This window comes from Diceros bicornis, chromosome 11 (genome assembly GCF_020826845.1).
Source record: "Diceros bicornis minor isolate mBicDic1 chromosome 11, mDicBic1.mat.cur, whole genome shotgun sequence".
Lineage (NCBI taxonomy): Eukaryota > Metazoa > Chordata > Mammalia > Perissodactyla > Rhinocerotidae > Diceros > Diceros bicornis.
In genome coordinates, this window is record NC_080750.1 from 68,582,491 (window position 1) to 68,608,985 (window position 26,495).

Sequence of the window (26,495 nt, forward strand, 5' to 3'; positions counted from 1 at the left end):
GCGCCCATCTGTAAAATAAAGGGACTAGCACCAAGATCCACTCCGAAGGATAAGCGTCCTCCAGTCTAGGCTGAGACACTGAACTCAATTACTCTCCCACCAACTTCCTGATTGACCGTCTCACTCCTGACGCACCCACGTGCTCCGGTGGCTCCATATCAAATTGCATCTGTACTGTACATAGCCCTTCACAACTAATCTGTCTTTTCTGAGTATCATAACTCCTGGGGTCCAGAATGGTGTCTTGGTCCTTCTGTGTCATCGTGCTGCCCTGACTCTATGAGCACTGGGAAGAAGGGAATCCGCACGGCCCCTACCACTCTTCCTATCCATTCTAGTGCCTTTTCTCTCTGTCAGAAAAAGGCTTCGCCTGACTAACAAAAGCTTGATTTTTAAAGAAAAGATTCCAGTAAAAGACAATTTTTGCCTCTGGAAGCAGTGCAAGAAATCCTGAAAGCCAGGCAACAAAGTCAGAGAAAAACAAAACTAGAGAAACACGCAAACCAGCACCCCTGCCCCGTTCCAGTCTTGGCCACGTCTCAGCTTGCCTCTCTCGACAGCCCTGCTGAAGCAGGGCTTGCAACTCACAGAGAAAATGCCCTGACGACAGACCAAGTTTTCTATGGGAATTTTCTGTCCCTGGTAATAAGCGATCAGATGCTGGTTTCAAACCAAGAAACCAGCTTAATTACACTTCACGGCATATGCTCCAGCAGCCAGTAATAACCACCAGATCAAAAAGATTAGACTTGAGTGCTTTAATCTGCCTGGATATGCAACCATGGGAAGAAAGGGCGATTCATTGTATCCTGCAGGATCCCCTCCCCCACCTCAGTTACAGGCACTTCCACTCCAGATTTTTACAGAGCTGTAGACTAGCACAAGGTTTTACTTTGCTGGCAAACTTTAAATGACAGGAGATTGGTCCTTTCTATGAACTACATTTTAGCAATTAAATTCACTTGATTCAACAATACGTATTAACCATCTTCTATCACTAGGCTTTCCTCGTTATCTCTTTTGCATAAGGAAACAGGATTAGATTCAGTCTCCCAAATTTATACGGACAAAACTCACGGAACCATTTCTCCAATTGGAAGGTAGAGGACAGCACTGAGCTAAACGTCAGGGGGAGATGTTACAGAGTGTGTTTATGACAACCCACCATCTCAGAAATTCCAAGACAGTCCCTCTTTCAAAAATTCTTGTCTCAATATCTCCACAAACATATTCTAACTTGTCAGTTTTAAAGACCTGGTTTTTAGTGGAGAAAATACGGTATTATAATGTTGGATGTAGATTTGTGCATACCCAAAAAATATAATTGGGTTGTTATTGAAAAGGTAAACCTAGCTATTATATCAATCCAATTATGTCTAAATCAATGCATAGGCATCCACCTTTCTAGCTGAGGGAACTCGCATGGAAGCCAGGACATGTGCTGCTAAGAAAGAAGCCAAAATTCAGCTCACTGGATCTACTCTGCAAGGCTGGAGAAAACCGTAAGATCCTGAGAGGCAGCAGAGAATAATGGACAGAATACTTAAAAATTATCCACCTAGCGTAGTTAAGTAACTCTAGGGCTGGAAGGGAGCCCACCCCCTCATCCCCAAGCTGGAGGATGAGTGAACCACCACGGGTGGGTGGCAAGGGCACCCTTAAATGACTTCAGGGCAAAATCGCACAGTGCATCTAGTTCTTCTCCTAACACTTTCATCATTAGTCAGCTCTTTCATGAAGCAGTGCTATAAGGGGATAGTCAGGGGCTGTCACATTTTGAAGACCATACGCCAGGCACTGTCCCAGAGCTTTACACAGATTATCCTAGTGAATTTGCATAGCAAATTTGCAAGGCATCTATAATATATAATTACCACTGAGGTGAGGAAAATAAAATGCAAGAGGTCAAAGGACTTGTCTGAGACTGTAGAATCAGCTAGTGGCATGAACTGAACCAAAACTCCTGCCTTCAGAACCACATTCCTTCTGTTTTGGTTTGTTTGCAGTAGTTACCGGGTATATAAAAGTACATACCAAGTAACGGTGCAAGCCAGAATTTAAGAACTGGCTGTCTGTCTGACCCCAGTGTCCACAGTCTTGCCATTTCACCAGCCGACACCTCATTCAGAAATTGCCTCCTTTCCTGATCAACCACTGAAAACACACCCCGTAAACGGGCTCCAACTGAGGAAGAGCAATGCAGGTAAAGCTCGTCAGAAACTGTTGTGAATTTGCACTCTGTGTTGGCATGCTTCTTCTTTCCTTTCTGGAATGATCCATGCCTCCTGGGCCTGAACCTAAACTAAGGAGGCTCACTATCTATGGTGAGAAATACTTGGCCTGGTTACTGAGTGCTCGAGGCCACTCTGCCTAAGACGATAACACAAGACAAAGGAAGTGGCCTTGGATAAGAGGGCACACACAAGGGAGCTTCAGAGTCCCTGAGTGGGGTCAGAGGGACGCCAAGCAAGGCTGCCCAGAGGCAGGACGTCCAGAGCGGCTACTGTTTCCAGCTAAGACAGCATCAAGAATCAATGCTCATATTTGCAGAGTCCTTGACGGTCTGCCTGCACAATGATTTCACAGCCACCGTCTCTTTTCATATTCTCACAACTCTATGGAGTAAACAAGGCAGATTTTATATCATTTTACAGGGGGGCAAAATCCATCAGATGGTTGAAGACCTCAAGTCGCTTGCCCAAGGCCACAGAGCTAGTTTGGGCAGGGTCTGGACAAGAAATCAAGCTTCCAATTTCTAGTCCAGTGTCTGCTTCCTACCGCCCACTTCCTCCCAAAAGCATAAGGCCACATCCACCAGGAAAGATAATTAAATAGGAAAAAATAACACTAATGCAACAAAGAGGAAAAGAAGGAATGTGGGCGAGTCATCATTTCTTCTTTCTACTTTGGACGAGCGGGTTCCCTTCTTTTTGGCACAGGCACTCCCCTCCTCTTTAAAACATATTCACGGTTATTTCAAAAGCTTACAGTATGACTCTTAAAAATAAACCATAGCTATACAAACATCTGTCCTTTCTAGAATAGTTATCTTTGTCTACATGGCGGGGCTTAATCTGATTAGTGGATGGCATTTTCCCCTCACATAAGACGCTGGATCTACTACATAAATTTCTTGTGTACTCACACTTGGAACAGAACTAGGAAATGTGTTTTAGAGAAATGTGGAGGTTCTAAGACACCACAGCTGTCTTTAAAGACACCAAAAAGAATGGCTGGTCTCATAATCTATGGGAGGAAATGCATGAAAGAAATAATACAAGTACTGATGTATATTAGTAAAGTCTTTTACTAATAGTATTTATACTATTAGTATTTATCTTTACATAGACTGAAGGAACTTAGATACAGAATCAAAAAACCAATAAAAGTGTGTGTGTGTGTGTCTGTGTTTGTGTCTGTGTCTGTGTAGGGGGAAGAAACTTATAGATTTGGGTTCCTTTTACTTTTTTCCCAGTAAAGCATAATATTTGAGGTTTTCTACTTAGACACACAAATATTTGAGAGAGAAGTTCAGAAAGTCTGCCTGACGTGAACTGTCAATGCTTTGAGAAGGGCCAGGAAAAAAACAGAGAAAGCCATGATTAATAACAAACTCATTTTAAGTGGATTATTTCTTAATGGGTGAGCATGTGTCAAAAGCAGAAGCAGATTGCTCAGCACCATCAATTGATTAAGATTCCCACAATGAATGTCTTTTAGTCAACAAATAGCAGCTATAAGACATTTTTAAATACTCACAAATAACAAAATAATTGTTTTATTAGATGTCAAAATTAAGATGGGAAATGTGCTGCCCTCTGAGAGGGGTTGGATTGTTTTTTTTTTTTTTTTCACTTAGAACCCAATTCTGCTATTAACTAGTGGAGCTCGCACATAGGAAAGCCTCAACCCAAGCTTCTCACCATTTAACTACTAAGGGATTTTGGAAGCTCAAATAAATGAATCATATTTCTTCCTCCCTGGTTCACTTATTTCTCATTTCTGTTCAATAGTAGACTTGGCACAATTACCTGTGGACGTGTAGAGGACATAGATAAAGAACTGAGCACAAGAATTGTGTTTTAGCAAGAAGAAAAGTCTACCTCATCCATACTTTCTATTCTTGTACATTACAACTTTAAAAGTCTCCTTTCCTAGTACTTATTATCTGATAACATTTCACCACTCACCAATTTCCAGAAAGAATATGTTAAGAAACTAACCCATGTATATGCCAGTGCTCATCCATCAAATTTGCTGTATCCACCACTAACCAATCAGTTAACCAGAACCAGAGTGTTTTCAACAGAAGTACAAGATGATCGATGTAGGCCAAAGGGCTTAAAACAGCATCTCCAGCCTCAGAGGTTGTGATTTAAGATCTTACAGGTTAGTGCTCTCCTCAATTAAACATAAAGAGACCAAAAGATCACTCGCATTACAAGGCAGTGTGCCCTAAGGACCAGATGATGAGGTCAGCAGTAAGTGCTCCATTGGTCCAGAAGGAAACATTATGGATGGGTGTGTTTAGAAGCCACAATATGAAGAAAAAAGGGCTTAAACAAGGCCTTAAAGAATGGGCAGGCAGAGAAAAATCATGTGCTTTTCCACTGAAGGGGCTGGTGATTTCTACTGCTGTGATCCATCGTGGGGAACAACAGCCCTGAACGGAAATGAAATACCTTCCATTAACTCTTAGAAGTTATGCTGGAATGAACCTTTGATTACTATTTTCAGTACTTAGGGTCTAAGAGTGATGTGTTCTCAATAATTTATTAAGATTGGGTGTTGAGAGTTAAAACAAAGAATCAACACACGACTGAAGAAAAACCTAGATAAACAAAGTCACATAAAGGAAAGAGAATGGCTCCCAGGCCATCGAGTCTGGTCTTTTCCCTCACTGAACTCATTCACACGTCGAACAAGAGAACATACGTTCATTGCAGGAATTCCTGGTCAGCCATGGAAACCTGGAAGATGCTTACAGAGGCAGGACCTGGTCATGCTGATCCACGAGGTCTCCAGGAAAACTGTGAGATTCCAATGTCGAGGAAAGAGCTCCCTAAAGTGGACACGTGCAGGCTCGCAGCCAGCGGACTTTGAGCATTCTTGGTCTCCCGCAAGAGAGCTGCCCTAGCTGTTCTCAGTCTGATAATATTAAATGCCAGATTTACCTTGTCCTGATTGCAAACCTACCCACCACTTGTGATTATGGTTTATCACGGAGAGAATGTGCTGGTTGCTGTGGAATTTCCCACCTCACTGGCATATCTTATTAGCATTCTGAGGTCAAACCATAGTTGTGAGAAACAGTAGTTTGAGTCAGCCCCCAAAAGAAGACTCTTTAGACCATGGCTTAATACAACTCAAATGTCAGAGTCTGTAAGGTTCACTGGCCACGGTAAGGAATGTCACCCTCATGGGAGCCCTCATGCAGCCAAGCACTGAAACACTGACAGATTTCTATTCACTGGGATACACACAGAGGCTAAGAGCATGTCCTGCAGTTTCCTCATTGATAAATTGGTAATAATTGCACCTACTCTATTGGACTGTCATGAGGATTAGTAGTTTCTGGCACTTAGCGAGGACTACATAAGTGTAAGCAGTCGTTATTGTCATTGTTACTTTACAATCAGCATGTTTGTCAGCTGAGAAAGGACTGACCTAATGATTATGTCCACTCCTTCACTGCCTCATATCATCAATGACCCTACTCTGGGGAATGAGAGTCTGCTGGTTATCAGCCACTGTATGGTCCAGGTAAGATGCACCCAGTCCATGCAGAGAGGTAATAAGTGGCCAGCACCTTGCAGCAGAACAGACAGGCTGAGGGCCCAGCAATAATGCACCAGCTCCAAGCACCAGGGGAAAACTCACCACATAGAGCTTGTGCCAGATGACAACCCATTCTCGCAGGGTCGACGTGAGCTCCTGCACCAGTGGGAGCTCACCAGGAATCACAGTTTCGTGCTGCCTAAAGAGAACCAGAGAGATGCTCAAGTTACTCCGGGTTGATCATTGCTGCTTTTCTTGACAGACGTCATATTCCCAAAGCTCAAAGACGGGACTGGGGCTGGTGGGGCTTGAAACAAAACAAAACTTGTCCGTTAGGGTTAGGTTTGTGTAGGAAACTTTATCACATCTAAGCATCTGAGAAAAGAGAAGGAGCTTAGAACACCACAGTTCTCAGAATGAACACAGTTTCTGCAATGGAATGGTCCTGTAGCCCGGCCTCTATCTTCCCATTTTGGATCTTTAAGGGAGCCTCAATTAACTGAGCCAGGCTGGCTTCAGCAATTCCCAGGGACGGATGGAAGCTAAAATCCTGTATTTTAGCTGGTTCTGCCAAGCAGCCGCTTTATCAGGGAGGGTAGGTGGAGAAGTGTGCAGGGCCCAAGGGTCCTCGGGCTTGTAATCTCACACAGGACCTGCTGGTGGGGCCGAGGTCATGCCCTTTTCTGGAGTGGTCCTCAGTTTTCTCCTCATCTGCTGCCTCACTGCATAGAAAATGTACATATACCAAACTCCTCACTTACAGTAGACTTATAACAAGGTAGGCCTGACATTTACTCAGATAGATACTCTCTGGTCTTTTTATGATTAGCAAAAGGGGAAAAGGAAAGAGCAAGGGCAAGCAAGCAAATGGAGATTAGTGGCAGGATTGCCAGACTTAAATAAAAATACAGGATGCCCTGCTAAATTTGAATTTCAGAGAGATTAAAAAAAATTTTCAGTATATCTCATGAAATACCCGGGACAAACTTACTATATAAAATTACTTGTTATCTGAATTTCAAACTTAACTGGGTGTCCTGCCTTTTATCTGGCAACCCTAATTAGTGGGAATATGCTGCCCACTCTGCCTGTCCACCAACGTGGCTGTGGCTGGTGATGCTGGAGGCTGCCCAGGAATGGCCTGCTGGAAAGAAGCGTCTCCAGGAGGACAGGACACCTGGCTTTCAGTCCTGGTTCTGCTACCAAAGAGCTGTGTGAATCTGAGCATGTCTCCACCTCTTGTCTCTGAAACCAGGGGGCAGAACTTATGACTGAGAATGTTCTTTGCAGCTTTCAGTCTGGGTGACTCCGTGACCCACTCTACTCTCTTTCAGTCCCGGATTCTAGTCCTGCTCCCGGCCCTCCTTGTTCCCTCCTTAACTCTCCTGCCTGTCAGCTCACCCACAAGCAGCCTCTCTCTCCTACTTCAGGCTGGGTGTCTCACTTTTCTTAGCCGCCATGGGGACAGTGCTTACCGGGATAAATGATAAGGCGGATAAGAAATAAGAATACCCAAAACTTAATAGATTTAATTGCAGAACACGTTTACACACATTATTTTATAATTTCTAATCAAGATCATGACCAATGTAGGGCCAAATTTGTTTGTTTTCCCCAATTTGTCCTTGATTTGCATGGAAAAAAGCCCGAGGTACTCTGAGGCTAACTGACTTGTCCTGTTGATTAGCTTGCTCACCTGTCTCCCAGGGTTCCCAAACAGGGGGCTCTCAGGTCTTATCAGCAAAAGGGTGCCAAAGGTTCATGGACGAGCACACAGACACACACACGGGTGCACAAGCAATCGGCGAGCAGGCAGTGAGTGCAAGAGGAAGGTAAAGGCCCTCCGTTCACTCATAATCTGTCTTTACTATTCTGGGGAAGGATGCCCTGGACAACAACACGAAGGCACTCTTTAATGATCATTTTACATCTTTATCATTTTTCAGGAGTCTTCCTAGAATGGAACTTACCCTCGGTCTTCCACGGTTGCCTCTTTCAAATGGATATACGTTTCAGGGAAAATACCCTAGAGAGAGAAGAACTTTGGTTACACGGCCATAAAAATCTCAGCCGAAAGTGAAGAGCACAAATGGCAGCGATAATGAATGTAGGGAGAAAGGACACCTGGACACCAGCTCAGGTCCACAGTCAGGCTTCCAGGACACCAACTGCCCTGATTGGCCATCGAATGAAAGCATGGCTGAGCGCTGATTAAGATGTGGGTTCAGAGAGCATAAGATAAATGCTTCCTAAATGAACAGGCAAACATGCCCAGGGCAGCCCAGAGCTGCAACAATGGTCAGGAGTTTTAACAGTGCGATCCTGAAACCCCTCCAGATCCTACATGCCATGAGAGGATGCCCTTAAAGGGTTACACATAATTAGTGAGATGGAAGGCTAAGTGAGATGTACTTAGTGGCCCATGAAATTACAGTGATTTTCTAAGTAATTCCTCTCAGCACTTTCACTTAAACCAAATGCGCCCAAATCAATTAGGACTAGTTATCTGGTTACTTTTAGCACTTCCCAGTCTCAAGTTGCTCTCCATTCTATAGCCCTCAGAGGCAATTCTACATCAGTATTGTGACATTGCCCACGGGAAAACTAAGGCTCAGAAAAACCTATAAGAAAGACTGGAAACTGGTCGGTAGAAACTGAAGAACTGAAGATCAGATCTAACCAACAGGAAGCAAGTCATGGATGTGAGTTTTCTTAAATGCCAAAATCTTCTGTTGTTTAACTGTGTGATACGCTCATCACTAAACAGAGAAATTGCCATCTGGAAAAGACACTGCTGTTCTTTGTGTTATGGTGCTTTGCATGCCAGACCAGGAGAGGTAGGAGAAGAACCTGTTTAATGGGCACCATTGGCTCAACGGCTCCTAGGCCTGTGCCTGTAAAGGTTAGTGCAACCCTGTGGACATTCCGTGTCAGGGGTGGCTGGCCACAAAGGTGGAGAGGGATATCCCCTACTTGGAGGACTGGGTCAAAGGTGTGTATGTACCCAGCAATCTTTGATCCATTCAGAGACAGAAAACTAGTGAATTTCAGCCAAGGTTGATCTTGTGCCTAGTTTCCTGTGCTATATTTATCTCGACAATACTCTTCTTTCTCCCTTTTAATCCTCTGCCAATAAAACAGGAAATGGCAAGAATATTGAGACTGAGCTGCTCCCAGCATGGTGATGACAGGGTGGATCCTGCCACTGCTGGAGTCAGAAGCAAAATGGCCATCCTTTCCCACCGGGCAAGAAGAACCAAAAAAAGGACGTCCCTTCCCCTTCTGGCTTTGAGAAAGGGGCAGGCGTGGGGTGTATGAGTGAGAAAGCACTGTCCCAATCCTGTTGTTGATAAGACCCAGAACACACAGAGGCAGGTAACTCCGACTCTGTCTTATAGGGACAGGACTCAGAGTGATTTTAGAAAACGGATCAAACGGTTAAAAACAAGCAAAAATTCAATGTGCACATAATTCCTTTGGGGCCTGATTTCTGGGGTTCTGATGCTCCAGATCTGTCCTTAGGATGCCTAAGGAACTTTAGATGTTTCTTCTGTCGCTAAACTGAGGTAAACGTTTTGTTGATTACTATCTAAATGGAGAACCGACTTGGTAACCCAGAGCTCACCTTGAGGACATGATGCTAAGTGAAATAAGCCACACAAGAAAGGACAAATACTATATGATTCCACTTATGTGAGCTATCTAGAGCAGTCAAATTCATAGTGACAGAAAGTGGAATAGGGAGTGTCAGGGGCTGGAGGGAGGGAGAAATGGGGAGTTAGTGTTTAATGGGTAGAGAGTTTTGTTTGGGATAATGAAAAAGTTCTGGAGATGGATGGTGGTGATGGTTGCAAAACAATGTGAATGTACTTAATACCCTTGAACTGAACATTTAAAAATGGTTAAAATGGTAACTTTTATATTATGCGCATTTTACTACAATAAAAATATCTCCAAAACTCACAAAAAAAGTGGAGTGTTGGGTAAGGATGAACCACTTAAAGTAGCAGTTATAAGGAGCCATATTTGGAGGTTAAAGTAAGATTAACACTGCAAGTCCCAAGGAATATCCTAGGAGATTTTTCAAATCCAAAAGTTAAAGGACGAATTAAAATTTTCACGCAGTCATAATCTGATGACTGGTCTCTTCCTAATAACTGGGAGAAATCCAAGATAGAAGGATTCAGGAATATAAATAAACAGTGACTTATTTTATGACATCTAAGCAGATCATAAGCAGATAATTTATTCTGGGTGTACAGACACGATGATTTTCATATTAAGAGAATATTTATTTTGTTGTATTACCACTCTGTTATTTGTAGGCATCATCTTTCCACGATAGTATATGTCCACTTACAGCCATTTAATTGCTCTGGTAAATCTGAGGCTTGTAGAAACTTTTCCTATGCCATTATGACACACAGAAAGCCAGAATAAACCTGGGTAATATATTTCTGATTTACAGCCCATCTCTCAATTTTGCTTTTCCTTTCTCAGTGTAACCTACTCACTGAGTAAAAAAATAAACTAATGGTTTTCTAGATATTGCCCTTATCCACACTTCCATAATCCTGCCAGGATCAATAATCAGTTTCTGCAAAGCTCTCAACTTTTTCAATTTGTAAAACCACTAGCTCACTTTATCACTATTCTACATGGCTAGGTCTGCTTATAAATGGCACCAAAAATTTCCATTAAAATAACAGGCCTTTCAAATAGCTCTTTCCCCTACAGACTGGCAAAGGAAAGAAAGAGCATTAAGAGAGCATTTCAAATAGGCTGATCTCTTAATGAAGGGGTGTCAAAAGTAGAGCATAATTCATGACAAATGACTGTGAATTCTCTCTATTTTTCCTGGATCTCTTCACAAGGAAGATATTTCGATTTAAAAATCAACAAGTAAATGCACTGCCCCTGTTTGTACTATCATTTCATTGAATTACAAAATTTAATTATCAAGAACTAAGAGAAGCTCTTACTGAAATAATTCTGCTACAGGGTGAGTTTTAAAGTTTAAATAAAGGTTTTAAGAAAATGAATACAAAAAAATTAAAAACACATCCAGAACTTGTCATGTAGACCCCAGTGGGGCACCCCTTCTATGCACTCTTCAAAGCAGACAACAGGGCACTCGGTTAGACGGACTGTGACGTCTCAGGAAATCACAGGATGCCTTAGAAACCAAGGTCCTCTATGCTCGCAAAGGATCCTTACGTACTGCACTCTGAAAGGGAAAACCTGTGGCCTGGGGCCTTGTTTCAACACGATTCACATTCACCAGTTAAAAATCAAGAATTCTGTGTTTCTTAAGTTCATACGATCTTCTCTAAAGAAGGATTTTTGTTCATGTTTTAAAATAAACTTTTTAAAAAAAGGACTATAAATGCAGTGACATAGGTATTGCCGCTCTTTAATAAATTTAGACCTTGACAATTGTTAACTCTAATCACGCTTTAAAACAACTACCACTTCCATAATTATGAGTAAAATAAACACTGATAGGGTTAAACCCAAATCGAGAAGCAGGAGCAGCTGTAGACCAGGTAGTCTTGTAACAAGAGTCCCCAAAGGAAGAAAGGCTTTGCTTTAGTCCTCTCATGCTCTCATTCACGCCAGAACATCTGCCACCTTAGCTCCCTATTTGGATGCCTGGAGAAATTCAAGTCAGCAAGAGATTAAATGAAAATAATTAAGCTGGAAATGAAGACCTGCGACACATGAATCTAACTGTGAGTAGAAAAATGCAGCATCGGGATGTGGGGAGTTGATACTCACATTAAAAGCAAACACTTCTTTATTTTGGTAGATTATTAAATTGTCTAAGTAAACAAAGTGTGTGTGTGTACACATACATGTGCAAATATTGAGTGTGATTCATCAACATAGAAAGCTTGCCCAGGACAGTCCCAGCTTTTAATGGCCTACACCTTGTAGAAAGGTGTTTTTCTGGGCCCTGAGCTCTTCTGAGAGTTGAGTGCTAGGATTACTTCTATCTCATGCTATGTTTGAAGAACAAGAACTGTGGGGTTTTTTTTACTCACCTCTTGGTAAATTCCAAATGCTTCTCTCACCCCTTCCTAATTCACTATTTTGCATGTGAACTAACTGTGAAATAATATCAACTTTGCTCTTTCAAAACAAAGTGCTAACATGCTATGCTGCCCAGCGTGCGGTGTCAGAGGAAAAGTGCTGACCTGACCTAAAATAAACTCCAGGGGTATTAGCCTGATGAACAGATTTTCTTTAGCTTGATGGTTAGTGGCTCTGGCACTGGGAAAAGGAACCCGCTAGGGTCAGTATTTTTCAAACTCTGTGGCCTTGATGAGATAGCAACCCAGTACTACTATACATAAACATAATTAAAAATACATAAAAATATGTACCTAAAACAAAAGTTTCATGAAACAATACTTACTATGGCATTCCATTTTCTTTTCTTTTTTTTGAATTTTTATTTATTTTATTTTTTTTTCCCCCAAAGCCCCAGTAGATAGTTGTATGTCATAGTTGCACAGCCTTCTAGTTGCTGTATGCGGGAGGCGGCCTCAACATGGCTGGAGAAGCAGTGCATCGGTGCGCGCCCGGGATCCGAACCCAGGCCGCCAGCAGCGGAGCGCGCGCACTTAACTGCTAAGCCACGGGGCCGGCCCTCCATTTTCTTTTCTATTTTTCACTTTTGTTTTTTTAAAAATGTTGTACTGTATTGACTGTATTGATCTCATGATGCATAACTGGGGTTGTGCTGTTCACAGTGTGAAAACTACTACTCCGGCTTATCCATTTTACAAGGAAGGAAAGAATCAAGTGGAAGTGGGGAGAGTCTGTAGTTCTGGGATTTTAGCATTAGCACTAAAGGATAAAGGAAGAAGCACAGGTCCCTCCCTGAAGAGACAGCCAACTACAGCAATGCCACTGTATTACCACACTGCTCAGCTTGAGGGACGGGGAGCAAGGAGCACCACCTGGAGTGTGAATTCACCTCTGGGCCTTTGTCCTTGAGTTGGTTGGTGGGAAATATGGTCAATGGATATACTACTATACTTGAACATTGAGGTCAGAGAATTTGCTTTCAAATAAAAGAACAGCCATCAAAGAGAAAGCAAACTAGGTCTCGAGAGAGCGGAGAGCAGATAATGGGATCAGACACCAACAAAATTAGCAGACAGATTTCAAATTAAAAACTGAATGATAAGCCATACCTTTTTAGATTTATTTCGGAGGGTATATCCTCTGTACCAACCTGTTAAGGTATAAGAGAACACAAAATTTTTATGTTATCTGGGATAATATAAGGATATTAGCAATATACATTCTCATATTCTGTTGGAATACTGGGATGGAATCCAAGAGACAATTAGCAGACAATATGCTAGAATATGCACATTTTGGTTTATTATATAATAAAAATCTACATCTATTTTAAAGCCTTATTCTCTTAATAACTTAAAAGATTTAAAATTCACTTAGAACCACACTTCATCTCTACTCCTTTGGAGAAAGGACAGAACAAAAAAATAAGACAGAAGGCAGCTCAACCTCTTAACACCTTAATACCTCACGTCATTCAGTAAGTGCTTCTGCATGAATGAATATGGACTTTCATCCACATGTATATATTCTACAAGTCACCTTATACTATTAGAGTAGATATTTAAAAAGAATTTATACATTCTCTCTCTCTCTCTTTTCTAAGTTCCAAGGTTAAGAACTACCATTCTGGAACAATTTTAAATTGAAGTAGCAAATCTCATATATATAAATATTTGTACCTCGCCCCCCAAATTGAAACAAATAATAAAACAACATTTTAAAAAATCCTTGGCAATGCTAAAAGCCCCCCCCCACCCCGCACACAATAAAAAGACTGTATGTATTTGCTTAATGAGGCTTTTGGTAAAGGCTTTAACTTCCTTTTAAAAATTCCAATAAATATACATATACCTATGGATGTTTTCCCACCCCCTATCTTGTGGGGAGTACACAATTTAATCTGTCCATAAACAGACGTTTTATATTATGTATTTACTGAACACCTACTATGGGTAATTCACTGTAATAATTTTCTTCATTCCCCAGTAGCCATCAGGCATCAATGTGGTCATATTGCCTAAGTAAACCCTGTTGTATGTGGTACATACGTGTAAAGCAGCCATATACATACAGTGAATACACACAAACTATAATTAAAACTTCAGGCATCTGCCAATAGGGTTCTAGAACTCTCTTGTAATTTGCACAATATAGTTTGGACACATTACAAGGGGAAAGTTGAATTTACCCTCCTTTGGCATGGATTTAATAATATTTTCACAAATTTTAAATTCTCAGTATTCAAAAATTTAAAGGATTTTGCTATCTTTTACAGGGAGGAATAGAGTATTATGCTGTGGAATCATTGTAAGTTGCATCAAGGCCCATGGTTGAGAAAAAGATATTTGAACAGGAAACACTGCTGCCAATTGCAGATGCCCAAGTGCACAAGAGAGCCTGGTGTAAGAACATCGAGCTCATCACCTCTCCCAGGTCTCGAGAGTCTTTACCATCTGTATGCACTTGCTCAGCTCTACACATGAAAATGGCTTTTGCATGAAGGAATGGCTTCAACTTCATCCTGAAATGGCAGTGGGGGAGGCAAGCTGAGAAATAATACTTTAGTCTCTTCCAAGCAGTTTTCATCTCTCTATGTCCTATGAAACCAAGATGTTATAATATAGACTTTGCTCCACTTTCAGAGAGGAATTTATCTTACTTTTGTAAAGAGTATATTTTGCACAGCCATTCATCACAGAATTACGCTTCCTAAACCTGTCATTTTTGAAAACTTTTTTTTACCTCCTAAGTCTTCTCTAGAACTGTAGTGCGTGTATAAGCCCTATGTAGGGGCACAAAACGACCACACTGAATTTGTAAAAGTGAATGCTCACGTTCCTTGACACTAGGTAGTGGCAGAACATCGTCTATTTCCGGAGTTTCAATCATACACTGTTGGGACTCCATAAATTCAACTGCTAATAAATGCAAGGGATAGGGTAACAGTTCAAAGGTATGTTTGCTCATTTCCACATTACAAACTGGAGTTGTGCTACAGGCAAGAACACAGTTTTCCAATTAATCCTAATATTTAAAGCAAGATAATTATAGTTAAATATGGTACGCTATTAGGCTTCTGAATGCATCACGATGCGAAGGGGTAGTGAAGGCTATATCAACAAGCAGCCATAATCAATGAGTAGTGTGAACTGGTTGGGATCTCAGATGCTTTCTTAAGTTAGTACATTATTAAAAAGAAGGGATGGGGGCAGGGGGATGGGGTGAGCCCAGAGGGCAAGTCTTACCTACATTTAGGTGAAATGACAGTCTCAAAAAGTAAGTTTATAGCAATCACAGTGAGCCTCAAAAGTGATTCTGTGCTAAGGGTTGTTCTTCCATTAGGGAAACCAGTCATTTCTGTTTTCCTGGGACTGCCCCAATCCAGAACAAAAATCTGTTCCCTACAATCTGGAAATATCCGAGTTCCTAATTCCATTGTCAAAGCTGCTTTCTTTATCTGGTTTCTCAGATAATCTCCACCAGTCAAGACTCTATCATCTGCTCCCTTTCACCTCGCCTATCAACTGTATCTCTGGCTATGACTTTCTGGCTCCCACACAACTGTTCCCTTACTCAGCTCTTCTCCCCTCTACATGCAGTCATTCAACAAGTATTTGTTAAGCACTAGCTTAGGCACCATGGTGTAGTGGAGGGCAAGAGTTATTCTGAAGATTACACTCTAATGTAAAAAAAAAGATGACCTCAGATAATGACAGTGCTGAGAAGAAGTGCTCAAGGAGAGTAATATGGCAGAGAATGACTGGTAATATGGGACATTACTTTAGATGAGGTGATCAAGAAGCACTCTGAGAGGCTAAATGGAACTAGTCATGAAAGGGGAGAAGGTAGTAAGAAGGTGGTTAGAGGAAGGCACAATTCTCAACCCTGGCTGCCCATCAGATTCACCAGGGAACTTTTAAAAATACTAATGCCTGGGCCACATCCCCAAATATTCCGATTTAATTGGACTCGGGGGGGGCCCAGGCTTAGTGCCTCTAAAAAGTTCCCCGGTGATGCTAATGTGCAGCCAGGATGGATTACCACATATATGGGTATTACACGCTATGGAGGAATTTGGAGTTTATTCTTAGCACAGTGGGAAGCCATTGGAGGGTTCTAAATAACATCACACCTGATGCTTTTAAAAGATCACGCTGGCTGCTCTATGAGAATGGACTGTGGGAGGTGAGACACTACAGAAAGAGGAAAACCAGTGAGGAGACCAGTAGGTGCAGCGAAAATGGGGACAGACGAAAAGATGCAGGACACATTCTGAATCAATAGGAGCTGCTCATGAGTTAGCTGGGAATAGCCAGGAATGGGGGGAAAGGCAAATAGTCAAGGGCATTCAGATCTTGGGCTTAAGCAAATGAGTGAACAGTATTATTCTTTGGTATAGGAAGACTGAAAGAAGCAAAACATTGGGAAATAGGAGATAGAACCAAGAGATGTATTTTGGCCCTTTAGCTTCCCTTCCTGAATAACTGAGCTCTGAGCCATTAGGTAGGACAGGGCAACTTAGGCATTTGCAAAGGTGGTGGGGAGAGGAGGGCATCTACACAGGGGCCAGACTGGCATTGCATGTTGGAACCCAGGCAGAACAAGGCAGGCATCCACACTGGGGTGGGGGGCCCTGCATGGGGCATCGGAGCCTAGGTGGGGTGAGGAGAAGGGCATCCACACACAGGACTTGGGGGTGGGGGATGGTGGACGGACATGCACTATTAGAGCGAGAACAGGGTGAGGAGGATGTCCACGTGGGAGAAGGTGTGGTAATGAAGATGGAGACTGGTTATAAACTGGGAAATCGATCAAATAAATAGATATATTAGGAATATTGGAAGCCAGGTTTCTCACTGTCACAGAGGGAGTAATAAGCACAGAAAGGGAAAAACCAGAATGAACTCGGTGATGCTGGATTGGAATTGACAGTATCCACGTGTACTCATAACTTTTAAAATACATAGATAGGTCAAAATTAATAGAGGCGTTAATCCATATTTATAAACACATGCATAACATCCCCAGTTCTGCTCAAATACTTATTAGTTCTTATTTTTCTGACCCTGATACAGATGATGGAGATCTCAGAAAAGGAGCTGTGTACTTGGCATAGAGTGCAACCAGTCCAAAATGAAGCCGGAGGCCAGAGGATTCCAGGAGGAACAAATCCAAGACAGAAAATGGAACTGAGAAATCATCTTATTTGTCTGAACATATTAGAAGGCGGTAAACACTTCTGTTAGAAAGTCTGGATATGAAATAGAGGTAGGTCCATAGAGAACCTAGAAAAAAAGAATTACATCTCCAGAAAAACATATTATTCAAGAAAGGGAATGTAATCAAGGTACATCCCACAGCCTCTGCTGCTTACACTACATAGGCATACTCATTCAAATAATAACTTAAAGAAAAAAATTATGATGTATCTATATTGGGAGATCTATATTAGGGACAAATGGGTATATGTGTGATTGGTGGGGAGTATAAGAGAACTAAATCCTTATCTTCCATAATAAGCAGTTAATAAATAAAAACGCAAATGGAAATATCAAGTCATAGAGGTGCAGTTATTTAGAAATGAAAAGGCATATACCACAAAAAATGACTGAGTTGAAAGTGAAATCAGAAACCAAGAGGAGTTAGGAAGAGACTGTTGTTTTTCATTACAAACATTGCAAAAATGATTTGACCTTTAAAATTATATATATTTATGACAATGATAAAAATTAAAATTAAAAAATATGTGATAAATCCTGGTAAGCTAGGACTAGACAAAGGCAAAATTATAGGTAAAGAAAATAGATCAGTATGGGCCAGCCCCATGGCTTAGTGGTTAGGTGCGTGCGCTCCGCTGCTGGCGGCCCGGGTTCGGATCCCAGGCGTGCACCGACGCACCGCTTCTCCGGCCATGCTGAGGCCGCGTCCCACACACAGCAGCTAGAAGGATGTACTTCTGTGACATGCAACTATCTACTGGGGCTTTGGAGGGAAATAAATAAATAAAATTATAAAAAAAGAAAATAGATCAGTAGTTGCCAAAGGCTGAGGGTGGCGTGGAGTTGGTTACAAAGAGACGAGGGAGAATTCTGGGGAACTGACAGAACTGTTCTTTATCTCGATTGTGGTGGCATTTCACGACTGCGTGCATCTGTCAAAACCTGTAGTACTGTACACTAAATAAGGCGAATTTTACTCAATGTAAATTACACTTAAAAAAAAAAAGATATTAGATACTACTATATACCCAGTAGAATAGCTAAAGGTAAAAAGCCTGACTGTACCAAGTGTGGGTAAGGATATGGGGCAATTGGAAGTCGTTTACATTTCAGGTAGTTTCTTATAAAGTTAAATATACACATGACCTGTGACCTAGCGATATCCCCATTCCTCGGTATTTACTCAAGATCAGTGAAAACCTATATCCATAAAAATACTTTACAAGAATATTTATTAAAGCATTATTCTTAACAGCCCAAAACTGGAACCCAATGAAATGTACATCAATAGAAGTATAACAAATAAATTGTGATGTATTCGTATAATGGAATATTACTTGGCGATAAAAAAAAATGAACTACTGTTACACGCAACATCATGTATGAACCTAAAAAATATTATGTTGAATGAAAGAATCCAAACACAACAGACATGCATAATTCTACTTACACAGGCAAACTAATCCATGGTGATCTAAATGTGAACAATAATTGTTTTTTGGGGGTGCAAACTGTGTGGAAGAAGGCAACAGGGAACTTTCTGGGGCAAAGGAAATGTTCTATATCTTGACTGGAGTATTAGGTACATGGGCTACATTCATTTGTTAAAATTCACTAAATTGTATACCTAAGATAAGTGTATTTCACACTGTATATAAATTTTACTGCAATTTTGAAAAACCATACAAAAATTTACACTATCAAATGAACATTACAAAGTAACCACCTCAAAGTGACATAACATTCAACAATAATGGCATTGCTCAAATATTACTGAAGATTTTTGTTTGAAACTGCTTCTGAAACCAGTTTGAGTCAGGTGTGAAAAAAATCACAGAATCATTTCTCCATTGCTTTTACTTTGTATTGGGCCTCCCCAAAGACATTATGCACTATAATTACTCACTTCGTGCTCCAAAACTGACTCTGAATAAGTTTTGCTATTTTAGAAAGTTCAATCACAGATTGGAGACTCATTTATGCATTCAACCGAGAGATGCAAGAGAGCAAGACGCACAATACATCCCTCCTTCTTAGTCTTATTTTATAATGGGTAGAGAAAAACATATACACATAAACACACACAAGCAAATAAACAAAGTAATTTCATATAGAGCTAAAAGTTATGAAGGAATGAAAGAGGGTATTGTGAGAGGGGCAAGTGGGGGTGGGGCTACTTTAGGGAGTGTGGTTAGAAAATTCTCCCTGAGGGGGTGGGGAAGGTGTTGAGGATTTACATTACTAATATGGCCATTCATTTATTATACATAAAAACACTTATTGAACACCAGCGTGCCAGACACTGTCTTCAAGGAAGAAGGAAACAGATCCATAAACAAATAATTAAATACAAAGGGCCTTTAATGGTAATGCTTGGAGACAATGGCACACAAAAGGGGGGTTGTGAATATGCTCAAGACTCAGAAGGCAATTACTGAAGGGGACTCTGAAGATTTTTTGAAGCATAAAAGCATCATTTAGATGTGTAAGTCATGGAGGGTTTTATAAAATCTCTCCTCATTTTGCAGTCCCAAGATAAATTAGTTTCCTCTCCCCACAGATCAAAAAAATTTTTTTTTTATTCCGGTAAAATATACATAACATAAAATTTTCCAATTCAACCATTTTTAAGTATACAGTTCAGTGGCATTAAGTACACTCACACTGTTGTGCAACCATAAATAATTTCTGACCTCCCAGGAATTAAAGGCAAGAAACAGACAGGGAGCCATTGTTTATAGGTACCCTCATTGTGTGTGTGGGGGGAGGGGGTGGTCACAGAGGAGGAGCAGGTGCTGAAATCTGTTGTTTTCCTTTAAGTGTCACAGGCCTGGTAGCTTGCGGGTAAAGCACAGTTAATTAGGCCAAGGTCAAAGGTTTCATCCCCTTTGGACCAGGTAGACCTATGGGGTTTCCCTGGCCATAGCCTGCCCTCCCATCCCAGTGAGTGTCCCTCAAAGAGACACCTGCGGTCCCTCTCTCCAGGGACGCCTGTGAGCAGAACAGCTGGAGCAAACTTGGTTGCTGGATCTTTGCCCATGGGCAGCACAGAGCCTCAGGGTTCAGGATGCTCACTTTCCGAATGCACCGACCGTCTCACTGGGCGTTTGAAATTAAGTTCAAAAGCAGAAAGTAAAAGGCTGCTGAAGCAAAAGGATGCAAAGACAGTAAAAGATGATGCTATTCTTTTGTACCTTTTTGGGAGACAAATCAGTCTTCTAGTTAATTATCTTCACTCACTTTTGTGCTTTTGAGATAGGCACATAGTAGATGTTGGACATTGGAGCTCCAAAGGAACTCAGTGTTCACTGAATCTAACATCCTCACTTAAAAAGGAGGAAACAGGCAAGAAACCGAGAAGCCTGTCCAAAGTCAACCAGGGACTTACTATCGGAGCTGGGGGTGCAAACCCAGGCCTCCTCCCGCCCAGCTCCTCACTGTTTCCCTTCCACCATGCCCCTCCACAGCCATACCGGAGGCACAGTCAAATGGGACACTTGCTCAGGGCACTGACTCTTAGGGGAGGGACGCTTGGCCACGGAATCCTATCAATATATAAAACACATGCACAAGCACGCCAGTAAGTGGAAAAGAGAGATGTGGTTTCCATCTTTTATTTTACTTCTTGAATGAACGAGAAAGAGACCTTTCTTTGCGGTGCCTGGCACATCACAGGCACTCAATAAACCTTTAATGAATATATTAATGAGGAAGAGAAGGTCTCCTTGAGCTAGCGGCTGCGGACAGGATAGACTGATGCGAAGAGTGAGTGATAAAATCTGCACCTTCAAGGCACAATCTGGCTGTAAGGTAAGAGAGACTCTTCTGTCTCCCTGGACCCCACGCCCAGTGGGCAGAGCTGGGCGGGGCCCGAGCACCTGCCTAGGAGGCCAGAGTGTCCAAAAAGAAGAGGTGCTGCTCCTTATGAGGAGGACTCCCTGAAATCAAAAGGCCTGGCTCTCAGTCCTGGTTCTGTGCTCACCTGTTCTCTGGGACTCCATTTCTTCGACTATTAATTTAAAGTTATTAAGCCTTTGATCTCTTAAATCTCCTTCTTCAAAACATTCTATTTTTTTTTTTCATTTTCATTTCATTACCTCATAAAATCTAACCCCTTAGCTAAAAATGCCAAGGTTTCTTCTGGTTGCCTAGGATAGATGGTGATGTCAGAGACTTGTATTTGCAGCCAGCAAACCCCTCCTTAGACAGGCAGAGGGACCTGGTCCAGGGGGTGGGGGGAGCAGACCAACAGTCACAGAACGGGGAGATGACACATCCAAGAGTCCACTGCAAATCTAGGGAACCTCTCTGTGCATTCAGACACCTTGAAGCTCAGCGAGGAGGAGGAAATAAAATTTCCTCTAGTCTAATCAACATTACACTGGTTTGCCAATTCCCTTTACATTTTCCAGATGTGGCTTTTTCTTTCTTTCTTTTTTAGAGCAAAGTAATCCTGCCAGAAGTTAGTCCTCCTTGCTATTGGCTCTAATTTCCCTCTCCTGTGATCCGTTTCTCTAACCTATCCACCTAGTTCAAGGAAGCTGAAATGCAGCATATAGTTCTACCAGTAGTAGCAATGAATTTGCTGCAACCCATTCTTATATAGGTTGTTATCATCAGCACCACTCTGCAAGACGCACGAGACAGGGTGTGGGCTTGTGAGTGAGGAATCAATCAAGCAAGGTACATTTAAGGATGCCCATTTCTATAAGGAACTCTGCTAGGCCCTGTGGGGCCTCAAGGAGTTTGAGAGTATAGTAAGCCCCAAACCCTGATCTCAAAGACTTTCTAATCTAATTGCTAGTAGAGCAGAGAGACACAGGTGAGGGGAAGACACAAACTTGCACATCTAGCTTACCAGGATTTCTGGAATTTCAGTGCAGGCTGCTCTTCTCATGAAATCCCCACCTAAGCTTTCTGAGAAGGACACTGAGATGAGAGGAGAGAGATAAAGGCTGCCTTAACTTCTGAAGGGGCAGTGAGGCCCCAGTAAGATAGGAAACTAATCCTGTGCAGAGGTGCTGGATATATGTGTGCCTCAGCTCAGAGGACAAGTCAGGGAAGTGAGGAATGCACTTCAGTGTGACACTCAGCACTGGCCCTGAGGCCCCTTTGGTCACTTAGAAACTTGCTTCAAGCTCCTCCACGGAATGCATCCAAAAAATGAAAGAGCAAGGCTATACTTTTGGACTCTAAAACGTGCACCACGGGGCCCCACTCTGAGGACCCAGACAGTCAGGGTGAGGAGACGCTGCCAAGGGCGTGACAGATCAGCAGTGGCAGAAGCAGAGGTGGAGCCCAGTAGCGATGACAGCATTAAGAGGCCTGGTGGCAAAAGATCAGAAGCAAGAGCAAGAATATGAAGCACATGGGACCTTCCGAGAGTGTCAGAGCCAAAGACTACTGGGTTCAACGCCCACGCCCTCTTTACTAACACAGGCAGGAGGGCACAACCGGGGACACAAGCTGTAATTGCCACAGACATACAGGGAGGGAGAGACTGATACAGGCTGGGGAGTCAGAGACCCCTCCAGAGAGCTCTCTGCTTATTTTTCCCTCCCTGGCCTACCTGCCACACCTCAGGGGGTTGCACAAAACAGTGGTAATGGCAGCTCACCGCCTTGTGATTCTTCCCTGGAGTGTGTGGGTTGCAGGAGGGCACCAATATCTCTGGGAGGAGGGATGATTCTGCTACGCTCCCCGAGAACAGACATGCCTACTTGCACGGAGAAAGTCAGCTGTTGAAAATAGGCTGGGGAGGCAGGTGTGTGCGGAGGGCAGATGAGGCAACCGGGGCACCAGGGTGAAGTGGGCAGCGAGGAGACCACCTGGCCAGGGCAGCGTTTGGGTGGAAAAGCCATGGAGGGAGGTCAGTTTAGAAAGAGCTCACCCTGGTGCAGACACATTTGGGGTGTGGTAAAACTTGTCTCACAGCTATTTGAAAAGCAAAAGAGCCTCACCCCCTTTGGAAAACTGTATGTTACTTCCAAAATAGAAGAGTCATTTCTTCAAAGGCCTTGAGATGTGGAAAAGACTCTCCTTGGATTCCACAGGACCCTGGTGGGAATCACAGCTCTACCATTTGATAGCTGTGTGGACGTCTTCAAGTTTCTCATCCCCGATTTTCATGTTTGTTAAATGAGCACCAGTAACTCTCATCTCCCAGGATTGTAAGAACTGAGATTCAGTGCATCAAAGCCCTTAGCTCAATGCCTGGCACATAAAGGAGTGTACAACGCCAGAAATATTTGAAATTGAGGGTACCCAATGCCATAACCCAGGGACTATCTCCTACTCTTAGGGCCTCCATCTGATTCATATGCTGCTGACAGCAGGAGACTTGATTTGGAGTTCTCTTTCATTTGTTTTCCGAGGCATGTGTCTGTGCTCCCTGGAAAAAAGAGCAGAACCTCTCTAAACTATTCTCAAATTACTGACGATGAACAAAGCTGGAATCCCCCTACCCAGCGATATTGGTGCCCCTCCTGCAACCCACACACTCCAGGGAAGAATCACAGAGGTGCTCGGCTGCCATTACTCATGGTTTGTCCAACTCCCAGAATAAGCAGCTGGAATACCATGCCAGGTGGAAGCTTCGCTCCAGAGCTGTAGGGGCTGGTAAGATGTATTTTTATTGTCCAACAGAATAAATTCCCTGCCCTGAGAAATGGTATAAAAGACAACTTTAAGGGAAAGAGAACAATAAAAAGTGGAAGAAACAACTTTGGTGATAGAAAAAACATATGATGGTGGCTAGAATAATCGACAAACATGGTGCCAAATGACCCAGGGCCTGAGCAGAGATTGAATGCAGCCAAAAATGAACTCAAAGGTTAACAAAATAGGTTATTCTAAGGCCTGTTGTAACATTCAGTGGGCAATGAATATGACAGTAAGATTAATTAAAAAAAAATTCTTCCTCCATCCCCTCCCATTCCTTCAATTCCAACTAAAATATCAAATTCTTAAACCTGCATTGGTGAAAACTAAACAAGTATTCAAGGTTAGGAATTTAATGTTAATTGTTCCTGCCAATGAGAAGATGGACGAAACTGCTGGGTACCATTGTTTAAAATCTTATATTCCCATTGTCAAAGTGAAATGCACGCACATTTAATATTCTTGTTTGAATGACAAGCTTTGGGGACACATACACAGAATATAAGGGCTAAACTAATACTCTTTCTTTAACAAGAATCTTTCCTGTCTTGCCTTGTCCATACCTCTTTATAGTCTGAGTTACACATGGAGGAGAAGAAGGAAAAGAACCGACATTCTTACGGGCTTGTAAGACTCATTTGCAGCACGCAAGTTTTTCAGGGAGCATGCTTTCTGCTCCTATGACACTTTCTGTTGAATGATTTGCCTCCGTGGGTTGAATGAAATGGAGGCACTCTAGCATAGTGTTAATATTTATATTAATATTTATTATATTATGAGGCCCTATATGCTTTTAAAGATCATAAATTACTCTTCCATTTCCATGAGCAAAGCAGAGGCATACATCTAACCTTCTTTCTCCAGATGGAAGCAAGAGGAGAAATATCTTATTCCTATTTGCCCTCAGTCCATTTTGAACTTTCCTCTAGGACGTTCTCCTTACACTAATTCTTATCTGAGTCTTATCCAGCTCCACAGTGGTTACATGTGCTGTTTCACAACAGTGATAAGACGCCTACGGCATTTTTGATAAAAGTTACACACCACATAATGTGAACGGCCCAGCATTCAGAGGTGTGAAGACTGCCATGCGTGGGCATGGATGTGCACGGGATGGAAGAAGCTTGCCAACACTTTGCCCCCTTCTCGACCCCTTGATCCCACCAAGATCCCTTGGAGATCAAATCTTATGGAACACCAAAAGCTCATGAGAACATTCCTGCAGAGCATCCCCCAAAACATCTTTGCTTTCAGCCTGAGCTTGCCTCCTTAGGTGCATGGGTAGCTGCCCAAATGGGCCAACTCCAAGGAGCAGTTCACGACAAAGTAACTGAATGAAGGCACCACTCAGGAAAGGGTTCTGACCCCTATTCTAGAAGATCCCATATATGCCTACAGGCGAATAACATACATTGTAAAGATGGAATTTTAGAAGAAGGTTCAAATGTATCTCAAAAGGAAAAACAGGAGAAGGCATTCTCTTTTTGATAAGATTAAATCTGAAATGAGACTTCTCAGCGGCTCTACTTTTTAATTATTTTTCTTATAAACACACTCCTACTGCCACACACATCTTTTGAAAAACACCTCAGGAACATCTGTCCCCAGTAGTGGTAGCTGACAGGCTGTACTTAAGGTAAAGGTCAAACAGATGTGGGAAGTGACCAGCACTCTGCACAAGTGCTTTTGAGGCTAGTGCCAAAACGTTCGCACGCAGTCCTTGTCATAAAACCCAAGCTGTTAGGCTCCCTGCCTTTCATGTTTGTGAAAGGCATTTGTTTTTATAACTAGAACATGGTGAGTTCTGAATTTAATAAACTTTGAATTATCTTGACTAATGTGGTAACAAAAGTAAATGAAAGTCACAAATACATCGAATGCCTTATTTCAGCATATACCCTGTAAACTTTTACACATGCTGTTAAAAACTGATTTTTAAAAATCAATTTTGATTTTCTTTGTCTCTCACTTGTCTTATGACCACTGCGCATGGCTGACCAAATAGAGAAGGAAATGAACAGAAAAGAGGAACAATAAAGGGATGTCAAGGCTACCAGGTTGACTGATTGTTATTCAGGACAGCAGGATGTGACAATCCATCTTCTCGAATCAGACGTTCTGAAAGAGTTCGATAAGGCCTTCTGTATCATATAGTCCTCTGCAGTGTTCCTATTACCACATCTCAGAAAGATGCTCATTAAGCCTTGGCTTGAAAAAAATCTTCAAACGCACTCTCTTCTGTTTTATGCCTCCGTTAGAAAGTTTCATCAGCCATGGAGCCAAAATTCAGTGCCACGTAACTTTACTTATCCATCATAATACTGCCCTCTGTACTTACTCAAAAAAGCCTGCTTTATAAAGATGAGACTCAAAACACGTTCAGCTCAAGTCATAATCCAGTTTTATTCCTTTTCATATTAGAAGGGAGTGGATTTCTTGATTAAGGTGCATTTTAAAACTGGCCTTATTCTATACTGAAGAAATAACACGGACATATTGGAGACCACCTGTATATACGTACACAAATGCTTCTTTTTATCTCTTTAACTTTTCAGGATTGCCCACTTCCTCTGCCCAATTGTTCATGCTGTCCTTTGGGTTTCTACAAATTACGCTGAAATAATATAAAACTTTATGCTGTGCCTGCCTCTGTAGAGCTTGGAACACCTTTGAGACATTATCTCATTTTGTTATTTCCAAGAGGCGCCAATTGTGTTACGTTCGCCCCAGAAATCACTGTTAACG

The 26,495-nt window shown here is 42.1% G+C and overlaps 1 protein-coding gene across 5 annotated transcripts in view; it reads right to left on the bottom strand.

Moving 5' to 3' along the window:
* DOCK5 (dedicator of cytokinesis 5) overlaps positions 1-26,495 on the bottom strand; it is a 212,162-nt gene that overhangs the window by 118,396 nt on the left and 67,271 nt on the right. For 4 of the 5 annotated variants that reach the window (XM_058550499.1, XM_058550501.1, XM_058550503.1 and 1 more), the window contains exons 3-5: positions 12,981-13,021; positions 7,749-7,804; positions 5,881-5,977 (exon numbers count right to left, since the gene is read on the bottom strand). In XM_058550499.1, the coding sequence (XP_058406482.1) occupies positions 5,881-5,977; positions 7,749-7,804; positions 12,981-13,021 (194 nt within the window). Of the gene's footprint in view, positions 1-5,880; positions 5,978-7,748; positions 7,805-12,980; positions 13,022-26,495 lie in introns of those variants that run through there. The other variant, XM_058550502.1, reaches the window with a different exon arrangement.